The sequence below is a fragment of the Xiphophorus hellerii genome, chromosome 10 (assembly GCF_003331165.1).
Source record: "Xiphophorus hellerii strain 12219 chromosome 10, Xiphophorus_hellerii-4.1, whole genome shotgun sequence".
In the NCBI taxonomy this organism is placed as follows: domain Eukaryota; kingdom Metazoa; phylum Chordata; class Actinopteri; order Cyprinodontiformes; family Poeciliidae; genus Xiphophorus; species Xiphophorus hellerii.
Window position 1 is genome coordinate 952,011 of NC_045681.1, and position 10,324 is coordinate 962,334.

The following is a 10,324-nucleotide window of genomic DNA, read 5'->3' on the forward strand; positions in this document are numbered from 1 at the left end:
AACCTAACATGTCATATTTTTCAGATTCTTTTGAAAGGAAGACCAAAGTTTTTATTTAGATCTGTTTTAAAATGAAGGAAATCCTCATGAAACAAAACCAAAATAATCTTGTTTTATTCAAAAAAACTTAAAGCAACATTTCATAGTAACTGTTTATGATATAGAAACCTATTTCATGACAATTAAACCTGCAATATAACGAACTGCAGACTGTTGTTTTAACAGTTTCCTGTTGTCTCTGCATCAGCGGCTTGACTTGGAAAACAAGAGCATAAAAGTCCTCACTGTAAAACTTTAGTTAGATCAACAGGGAAATATTTGTGAATCCAAAGGAATGAAACTTTTAGCAGCTTTAGACGTAAAAACTCTGGTGAGAAATAAGGAAGAGGCTGTGAAACACTGAAGTTTTCTCCAAATGTTGCATCTGTTCTCCTCCGGCGTTGCTTCACCCGTTTTTCTGTCCAAGCTGTCCCAGAAGTCCCCGTCCCTCCGGTCGGAGGACAGGGACGTTCAGGAGACGCTGGCTGTCGGTCCACTTCCTCCGTTCCCCTGAGACTGAAATGTGTGACGCTCCAGGTGAGGCGCTAACGCCTAGCAGGCGCTAACGCTTAGCTTGGGCCTCTTCAGCTGCAGCAAAACAAGAAGCAGAGTTTACTGACAGGAAGCCATCACATCGATTTTAATAGTTTTAACTTTCATGGCTTTTATGTAGTTTTTGAATTTGGCTGCAAACTTAATGATTATTTTAGCAATCGATTAACTGCAACGTTCTGGAGATTTTTCATTTCAAACTTTATTTATAAAGGATATTTATTTATTACTCAGCTGACCAAAGAGCTTCACAACATCAAAGGTAGATAAACAACAAAACAAAAATCAGTTTAGCAAAAATAATCAGACAATTAGAAAATTGGCAGAAAAAACCAAACCCTATAATATTAGTAGAAATCAAGACACTTATTTTCAGCTGCAGAAAGTTACAAAAAAAAAAAAAAACAATAATCTTGGAATCAGTGAAGTAATAATATCCCCAATTTCTAATTTAAAACAATTTTTAAAATTTTTAAAAATGTATTAATTTATTTTATTTAACAATTTAAATGTTTTTTATACAATATTATAAAAATTTTAAAGAGAATCAAATAATTTAACTATATTTTTTAAAAAGAAAATCAACATTTTCATTTTATTTCTTAATAGTCAACAACAGGATTCCTTTAGTGAATGTTTGATGATTTGTAGTAAAAGATGTGGCTACAGTACTGCACCTCTCTTCCTGGCGGCCTCCTCCCTCTGCTTCTTGATGATGGCCAGCCGGGCCAGGTCGGCCCTGGCCTGCTCCGTCTTCCCCTCCAGGTGCAGCTTCCTGTAGCGCTCCGCTGATTTCTGCTTCTCGATCTCCTCTCTGAGGAGCAGAAGGAGGGAAAGCCTCAGCGGCGGCGCCACAGAGCGACTCCAGGAGCAGGAACGCGGCGCCTACCTCTCCCTGCGGCTCAGCTCTCTGGGCGCGCTCACGTCAACCTCTGTCACCTTTTTGCTCTTCTGAGAGACTCGGTTTGGATTCTCGATTTCTATGAGGCCCTCCACTCCGCTCCTCTTCCTGGACTGGGTGTGGAAAACAAACGGTTACAGCACAATGTTGTGAAACAACTAGTAAACTTTTTATTCAAAATAAAACTTTAAAATTTAACGACACTATATATGTAGAAATACTGGAGATAATTTTTAAAGCAGGAGTGTCCAAAGTTTCTGGTTTGTAAAGCAGAATTTTGTTTTTGTTTTCTGTGTGTAAAGTTGGTAATTTACCAAAATAGAGTGAAGTGAATCTAAGTTTTCAGTAAGACACTCTGCGCTCACCTCAGACTCGTCTTCACTGCTGCTCTCCTCCTCTGACTCTGAGCTCTCCTTCTCCGCTCCGCCGCTCTCCTCCTGTTAAACCACAGACGTCTCACTGCTGCAGACGAGCTTCACAGGAAATCTGGTTCTTTCTGCCGCAGGACCTTCACTCACCTTCTCTCTCTGGAGTCTCATCTGTCGGTCGATCTCCTCCGGGTTGCTGAACTGCTTCCCTCGGCCCTTGTGGCCCTTTTTTCCTGCAGGATTTAGAGAAAGTCATTGGTGTGTGTGAAGTAACGCTGTATGAACAAACGCTAGCTGAGCTTCAGCGTAGAAAATCTGACATCCAAACATTTCTATTATGACCTTTGTTTACTTTCTCTTCTCTGACTCCTGGATTAATCTAATATATTAACTTAAATTCTGCTTCCATAAAACTCTTAATAGTTTTGCTTATTCCAGAGGTTCATTGAGCTTGTTAATAATATCAATTGTTATTGTTATTATTCTTGTCATGAAAATAAATATTTCTGGACGATGCATCGTCCCAGAAGTTATAAAGGATAATATTCTAGTTTTGAGAATATTTTCCAGTAATATAACGGTAATGGTATAATAATAATAATGTAAGAAAACATTCTCAAAGATCAATAAACTTTAAATTATAATGAACATTTAACACTGGAACTGGAAGACATTTTAAATATACAAAATACACAAACAACAGAAACAACAAATAAAATGAATTATTAAGTTTCTGTAAACAAAAGTGACCTGGATAAAAAGGCTGGTTGAGACCAGACTGAAGACTTTTATCATCCAGTTTTTGATAGAAAAACAATAAATTATGCAAATGGATATTATTGAGCTCATTTTAATTTATCAAGTGATTAATTCATTTATTGCGCCAAATCTAATAATAATAAAAAATTTATTTGTAGGCACCTTCATCTGCACTGAAGGACATCTTAAAATATACATAAAATGACAAAAGTGAGTGTCTTTAGTCAGAGTCTTCTGCAAGTTCACTGTAATACTGACTGCTACAGAAGATCTTTCCTGCTAACAGCCATCATCATCCACAATACTCTCTGAAGAGTTTAACTAGGCCTGTTGCAATAAACTAATCGCTTGATAAATTAAATCCAAAACAAATGTTCATCAGAATTATAAAGTTTATTTATCTTTGAGTTGAAATCAGCTCAGTTTCATAAACTGTGTTGCTGGCCGCAGATTACTGCTAACATCTCTGCTGTAAACACAGATAATTGATCCTAAACTCGTTTGCAATAAATACATGTTGAGACAACTTCACATTACATCTGTGATTCATCATGCAATCCTACCGTTCGTCCACTAGGGGTCAACAACCTAAAATGTTCACGTAAGCTAATAAGGTTAAATCTACTCTTGCTAAAAGTAATTATACACATAAAACGGACAATTTAAAAAGGTAAAATATAACATATATCTTACCTTTTTATGTCGGCTTCATCGGCACATATTAGAAATTATAATTTTTTCTTAAATAATATCTGTTAGTCACCTAGCATGCTAACAGCTAAACATGTGCGAGTTGAACGGGTTTTATGAAACTTTTAGCAGTCGGAACAGAAGAAAATACTCACCACCGCGCGGCATTGTTTCCTGGTAAAGACTCCAAAGAAGAAAAAGTCAACGAACCATCCAAGGAGTCAAACAGAAGACCGTAAAGACTGGGATTTAAAAGGCTAAGGAGTAACTACTTTGTCTCTCGCGCTGTCAGCCTCCTCGATGGTATCGGCGCATGCGCAAAAGTGAGGACTAACCCAATCGCTGTACAGACTGAGCTGAGAATCCTCCAATCAGATTAAGAGCCACCACCTCCAGCAGGCCATTCACAAAATATATAGAGAAATATTGATTCGGCTGTGATCAAATCAATACTGTGGGGTCATTTAAACGGAGCTGTAAAGTAAAAATGTAAAAGTATTTCTTTACTGTACTGATTTTTCAGGTATCTGTACTTCACGTAAGTATCTCTCTTTCTGACAACTTTTTACTTTAACTCCCCACATTTTAAGAGAAATATTTGTACTTTCTACTCCTTACATTTTGCATAATATTACAGTGATTCTTGAGAATAGGGACAAAACAGGTCCCATGGATAAAGTACAAAATTTGAATAAAATATACACCAAATATATATTTTTTAAATATCTGACTAAACTAACCTGGGTCATCTGAGCACAACAATGTATGTTTTCCTGGTGTTTGCTGAATATTTTTTTATTTTAAACATTGTAGTAGGTGAATGGTGTCTGTAAAAGCCCTTGTCCTGGTGTAGAACTCAATACATTATCATAGTTTAAAAGAACTAAAATAATTATATTTAGTTGTCATAATATATTATTTTATAAGTATTCAAACAACTAACTTCATAACTATCAATGAATGCAATTAAAAGTCATTTAATGTATTTTCAAATTCAATTGAAATTGTGTCCTCAGTTTTTGTCAACACCGTCAGACATAGAAAGAATGTGAAAAAAATCAGGCATTATTGAAAGGCACCAGAAATTCTGAGGACCCCATGACCACTTCCTTTCTCTTCCTGTGCTTGGGGGGATAAGCAGCTCTGGTAAGCTTATATTATTCTTTTGTTTTTTCTTCTTTTTTATTCCTAAGTTGTTTGTCACAACCATAAAGTGTCAACACCATAAGTAACATTTTTCAAAATTTTGATGAAATTTTGTTAAATAAATGCTTAATTTTAGTATATTTTAAGGATTTAAAAGAACTGATGAGCTACAATATGGCCTCCTTCAGAATATCATCATATAAATGAAGTTAGCATGGCGTTTTGTCAACTCCGTCAGATGTCAACTCCATCAGATTTTTTAACTGACGGTGTTGACTCTCTTAGTGATGGTGTTGACAAATGTCACTTAAGTGTGCAGTTAATTCATTTTACTGTATTTTACATAATTGACAGCACTTCACATTCATCATGTATTTCTTTTTAAAAATGTTTCTGATTATTTTCAGCAACTTGTAAAGTTTAATGGTTTAAATTTAATACAATTTTATTAGTCCTTTAAAATTAATAAGATGTAGTTTATTTTGTAAGGGAAGGGTATGTTTATCCCATGACAAGCAGTGTACTGATGATAATTGCCTATATTTCAGGCTACAATGGCCAGAGAAAAGCTGTCAGTGGAGGAGCGCAAGAGAAGGAACAGGGAGTATCAGAAAAGAAGGAGAGAAAAAATAAATAGCCAGCCTGAGCTGAAGGAAGAGTTTTTAAGAAAGGAAAGGAAAAGATGGAGACAGAGAGTGGAAGAGGGAAAAATAAAACATATCAATAATCTGGGTGAAAGAGATAAGAGACGTAAGAGAAGACTTTGGAAGCAAAAACAAAAGGAGGCAAGAGAACGCAGAAACAGAGCAAAGGAAGGCCAGAAAAGTGTAAAATGGTCACAGTGGAAACGCGTAGAGGAGCAAACAGAAGTTGGAACTCACTTTCACACCAAACTGCAGGAATACACTGGCACCTTGTCAGAGCTTATGTGTCTCTACCAAGACAAATTAAAAAATGAGACAACCACTCATGTCCACTTGGTTCGAAATCAAACCAAGGAGTATCGGAATATGATAGCAAATTGTGATGAAAATACAGCCATTGTTCATGTTGACTTTTCTGAGGCCTGGAAATGTAAATTCAGCTCAGAAGTACAATCCTGTCACTATGGACAAAATCTCCCGCAGATCACACTTCACACAGGCATGTTCTACACTGGGCAACAAAAAGCAGGATTCTGCACAATCTCGGAGTCAAAGCGTCAGGATGCTGCAGCCATATGGACCTATATGGATCAAATCCTCACAGATATTCACATCAGATATCCGGCTATAAACACTATCCACTTTTGGTCTGATGGTCCAAGCAAACAATATAAAAATAAGAAGAACTTCTTTCTCCTCTGTGTTGTCCCGCAACGTCTGGGATTTGAGAAAGCTACATGGAATTTCTTCCCAACATCACATGGCAAAGGCGCTCCAGATGGCATTGGGGCGACGGTGAAGAGATGTGCTGACAGTATTGTGCTGAGAGGTCAGGATATCATAGATGGCAAATTATTCTTTGACAAGGTGTCCAACAGCTTAAGTGGTGTCAAGCTGCAATTTGTGACAAATGAAGATTTTCAGTCTTATGACTCTCTCCTCCTGCAAACCCTGAAATCAATTCCAGGAACAAGAAACATTCACCAAGTGCTAGCTCAGGGGAATGTCATCCATTGTAGGTTCCTTTCATGTTTTTGCGGAGAGCCACAGATTTGCAAGTGCTTCAGTCCCACCATTCACTCTTTTGGCAACACAACACAGGACCCAGATGTCCATGAAAGTTCAACCACTGCTAAAGTTCAAAATCCTCTGGAAATGCTGATGGAGGAAATGGAGAAGGAGCCGAGCAAGACACCTAAAGGAACAACAACCCTGATAGATCCTTGTGATGTCCAAAGTGAAGACTGGCTTGTTGTGATGTATGATGGAAAATGGTGGCTGGCTAAAGCCTTACAAATTGACAAAGAGCACGAAGATGTACAAGTGGAATTTTTTCATCCTCATGGACCAACTCTTAGCTTCAAGCAAAAACAAGGTCGTCGGGATATCTGCTTTGTGCCATTTTCGGATGTCCTAGTTAGGCTGAGAAAACCATCCTCACCAGTCCGCACAAGCAGCACCAGGGGTGTATACCGCATTTCACCAGCTGTTATGGATTTTATTGAAGGAGAATATGTGACACGTCTATTGCCTGGGGATTAAATATTCTGACTTTTAAGCGATTTAGAAAGATATGAATTAGTTCACAATATATTTCAAAAAGTTCTGTCGTGTATATTTTTGTTTGTATTCATCTTTTACATTTTGATTGAAAATCGTCCTGGTTGATGACTTCAGTGACAAAGGTACATTCTCAAAAATTTAGATGTTCCTTGAAATCTAAATATGGTTATTTCACATTTTTTCTTCATATCTTCACATTCTACAACATTTCAGCATTTAATTCTTCTTAAATGTCATTTCAAGTTCAGTGTTTTCTTTTTACTTACTAGTTTGTCACCACCATCAGTTTTGTGTCAACACCGTCATGTGCCGTCAACTCTGTCAGATGTAGTTTATGTTGCATTTTGTTTAAAATAATATTTATTTTGTTTCTTGATAGGCATTTGTTTGTGAAATGTCTGAATTCATGTATTTGGTGCATATGTGTTTTTTACTAATAAATGACACTGTTCATTGTGGTGATTACTTTCAAAATTGTTTTTTGTATCAATTGAACTGGAGTAATTAAATACAGACTAAATAAATGTTTAAATTGTGGTATGATTAATTTAAAAAACATGGACATAATTAAAATAATTAAGACACCACAGAGAGTAAAAATATCAGTCATAAGTTCATTAAAAAATAATTTTATACCAATTTATTTTTGTCTGATGGTGTTGACAAATTTCTCAGTCAGATCCAGTAAAAATGTAATTTAAAAGAAAATGCTGCAGCTGGGAGCCTGCACCTTAACATATTTACATTCCCAAAACATTATTTGTCATGTATGAATACATAACTTCAGGAATAAATAACATTTTTGGTGGAAGAATTTTAAAACCATTTTGTCCCTTATCTCAAGAATCACTGATTAACATTACTCCTATGATAATGACGTGGAGTCAGATCAAATCGGGAGAAATCCTCCACTCACACAAAAATATTTCTGCAAAAGGACTAACCCCATTGCTGCGCAGACGGCGACTGGGTTACATATTATTACATTATTTATGTACATATTTACATATATACAGGCACCAAAACAAAAAAGATCACAAATTAAATTGTATTTTATATTGAATATAAATTTTATTTTGAAATCCAAACAGCATTCTACAAAAAAGAAACAGTGATATTTCAGCACAGGTAGCAGTGAGCCTTCTAGATATTTATAATAAATAATGAAGGGGTTATTTTTATTATTATTAATTTTTCCAACAAAATTAGATTTTTTTAAACAAAAACAAACATTTTTAATTTGTCTTTTGTTTCCAAAGCTAAGAAAAAAAAACAACCACAAAGCACCAAAACAGAATAATGACGTATTAAAATGTTTGTCCAGCTTTTAAATTTAGTATTAATATAAAGAAAACCAACGCAGAAAATTATAAGAGAAAGTTAGTTATTTTTTAATGCAGTTTATAAAAATAGGCTGTATGTGGAAATAATCACAGATGAAAATAAATATATTTCATTTATATTTTAAAAATGGGACAAAAACAGGAAGCAGCTGAATCGACTTACATCCTGTTAAAAGCTGAATGTCTTATTGTGAGGAAAACTGACTCGTGGTTTTATTTTACTGCCTTTTATCTTTAAAAAACTCTAAAAAAAAAAAAAAAAATCCAAAGATCTAACTAGACTGGATTGTCATTTTTTCCTTCGGTGTTGAGTTTTCATGTCTTCGATTTCTTTCTCCATCAGGTGGTACTCCACTGTAGTTTCTGTCAGCTTGAAAGAAGAAATTAAATTACAGAATGTAATACTTTAATGAATTTATTAACATAACCAGAAAACATGGAAAGTAAAGTGCAAAATAGAATATAAAATGTTTTACAGAGGCAGTTTGGATAACAACTAATAGGGGTTTGAAATTCATATCATATTTATTATTATTTCATAGTGAGAAGACAAAATTAGGCGTCACCATGTCCATCAGAACTTCAATCTTTGATTTTAGAAGGTTATTTTCTTCTTCCAGCTGCAGATTTCGTTTCTTAAGCCGCTGCACCTCCTTAGTAGAAGCATTTCCACCAGATTCTGGTTGAAGAAAAACATTTAAATCATCTGATAACGGCCACATTCAGAAGAATAAGTCTGAATAAAAGCCGTCCTCACCTGTTATCCACTGTCCGTCCTCAAATTTCCAGCTCTGGCCTCCTAAGTTCATCGCAGGAGGTCCCGACTCCAGGCCAAGCTCTATTTCTCTTGTTGAGCGATCCAACTGAAACACAACAAAACAAATAACTATCAGCACAACTTTATATGTTTCGAGATCTTTCCAGATGAAATAAATAAAATTACATTATTGGCACAATATTATGAAGCACTGCAAACAGAGGAGAGCAGAATCCCCAAAATGTAACTAAAGTAAGAGTAGAAATACTTCAACATATTTTTACTCAAGTTAAATAAAAGATAGCAATCATAGTAAGAGTAAAAAAGTATTTGGTAAAAAGTCTACTCAAGTACTGAGCAACTGATCAAATTATCAATCAATTCATATTTAGAAATTACATCATCAGACGAGCCAAAAAAAAAAAAAAAGTAAACATTTTGGTATTTTAATGACTAAAATTACAATAATTCATACAACAAAAATAACAAAATCAAGCAAAACATTTTTTCCAAATCACTTTCTTTCAATAAAAACTTCTGAAATGTTAATAAAAACTGCAGGTGTGTGTTTTTCATTCAGTGGATAGAGAATCCAGAAATGTTACTCAAGTAAGAGTAGAAAAACTTCATAATACAATTACTACTAAAGTTAAAAGTACAGCGTGGTAAAATTACGCCTAATAGTACATAAAAAAAACTTGTTCAAGTAAATGTAATTTAATAATAAATACAACTAGTTACTACCCAACTGTGGTTACAATCACAAACTTATGCAGTTTATTTGGGTTTTATGTGATGAAGCCAAACAAAAAAATCTGAACTGTGAAGCTTTTCTAAATATTTTACAAATAAAACACAAAATTGCCCACAGCATCTCCATCCACACGTTGAGTTACAACATTTCATTTAACTTTGGGATAAATGACGTTTTATGAATTTGAATCTGAATTGAACTTATTAATAGGTGACGTATTTTCTGGAATATCAGCGTAAACTCCAAATTCTCTATGAAATACTCTGAAGTTTGTGGTTATAACGGTACAAAGTATGAAAAGATTGAAAAGTAAAAATATTTTCGGATTTTACCGTATGAAGGCTGGACAGAGATGCAGATTTGCGAGGCGGAGTCTTCTTCGGGCTGAATGTATTTCCAAACAGCGGCATCAGGGATTTTTTAAAGTCCTAAGAGACAGTACACCGATGATGATGATGATGTTCAGTGAGTTTAACTCAGAAGTCTCGTTGCTACAGCCTGTTTCTGTCGTTGCTAACGACACCAAGTTACTCCAGCAGGTGAACAACAAAGACGTCCTGAGAGAAACACTAATTCCTGACAACAAACCTTAGCACTAAAATGATTAAAATAACTTTAAATGTTACCTACAATATTTACCTCCATGGAGAAAATGTATTTAACGCCCTAACATCAAATTATCTTCTCTCCAGACAAGGATCCTAATGCGCAAGCGCGGAACTTACCATCACTCTAAAATAGGAGTATTAATATGACCCAACTTTACCCCTAACTTAAATTTCAGCTACTAATTGTTTTTGTATGTTTC

The 10,324-nt window shown here is 35.1% G+C and overlaps 3 protein-coding genes across 9 annotated transcripts; 1 reads left to right on the forward strand and 2 right to left on the reverse strand.

Moving 5' to 3' along the window:
* Positions 1–97: 97 nt before the first annotated feature.
* pdap1a (pdgfa associated protein 1a) lies at positions 98–3,639 on the reverse strand. Of its 2 annotated transcripts, none has more exons than XM_032574335.1 (6): positions 3,465–3,639; positions 2,011–2,093; positions 1,858–1,929; positions 1,481–1,605; positions 1,269–1,405; positions 98–624 (listed from the first exon to the last, which is right to left on the reverse strand). In XM_032574335.1, the coding sequence occupies exons 1-6, from the start codon at positions 3,475–3,477 to the stop codon at positions 602–604; spliced, it is 453 nt and encodes a 150-aa protein (XP_032430226.1). In that variant the 5' UTR covers positions 3,478–3,639; the 3' UTR covers positions 98–601. The 2 variants fall into 2 exon arrangements, with proteins under 2 accessions (XP_032430226.1, XP_032430225.1); XM_032574334.1 differs by having other exon boundaries at positions 98–627.
* Positions 3,640–3,948: 309 nt separating this feature from the next.
* LOC116726574 (uncharacterized) lies at positions 3,949–7,323 on the forward strand. 4 transcript variants are annotated; one of them, XM_032573341.1, is made up of 4 exons: positions 3,949–4,455; positions 5,004–5,273; positions 5,632–5,637; positions 5,949–7,323. In XM_032573341.1, exons 2-4 carry the CDS (start codon positions 5,010–5,012, stop codon positions 6,639–6,641), a joined length of 963 nt encoding a protein of 320 aa, XP_032429232.1. In that variant the 5' UTR covers positions 3,949–4,455; positions 5,004–5,009; the 3' UTR covers positions 6,642–7,323. The 4 variants fall into 4 exon arrangements, with proteins under 4 accessions (XP_032429232.1, XP_032429231.1, XP_032429230.1 ...); XM_032573340.1 differs by having other exon boundaries at positions 5,004–5,251; positions 5,542–7,323; XM_032573339.1 differs by having other exon boundaries at positions 3,949–5,256; positions 5,547–7,323.
* A 380-nt stretch (positions 7,324–7,703) lies between these two features.
* cby1 (chibby 1, beta catenin antagonist) lies at positions 7,704–10,234 on the reverse strand. 3 transcript variants are annotated; one of them, XM_032573458.1, is made up of 5 exons: positions 10,147–10,222; positions 9,849–9,944; positions 8,763–8,868; positions 8,572–8,684; positions 7,704–8,368 (listed from the first exon to the last, which is right to left on the reverse strand). In XM_032573458.1, the coding sequence occupies exons 1-5, from the start codon at positions 10,159–10,161 to the stop codon at positions 8,345–8,347; spliced, it is 354 nt and encodes a 117-aa protein (XP_032429349.1). In that variant the 5' UTR covers positions 10,162–10,222; the 3' UTR covers positions 7,704–8,344. The 3 variants fall into 3 exon arrangements, with proteins under 3 accessions (XP_032429349.1, XP_032429348.1, XP_032429347.1); XM_032573457.1 differs by having other exon boundaries at positions 7,709–8,375; positions 10,156–10,234; XM_032573456.1 differs by having other exon boundaries at positions 7,709–8,375.
* Positions 10,235–10,324: the final 90 nt, after the last annotated feature.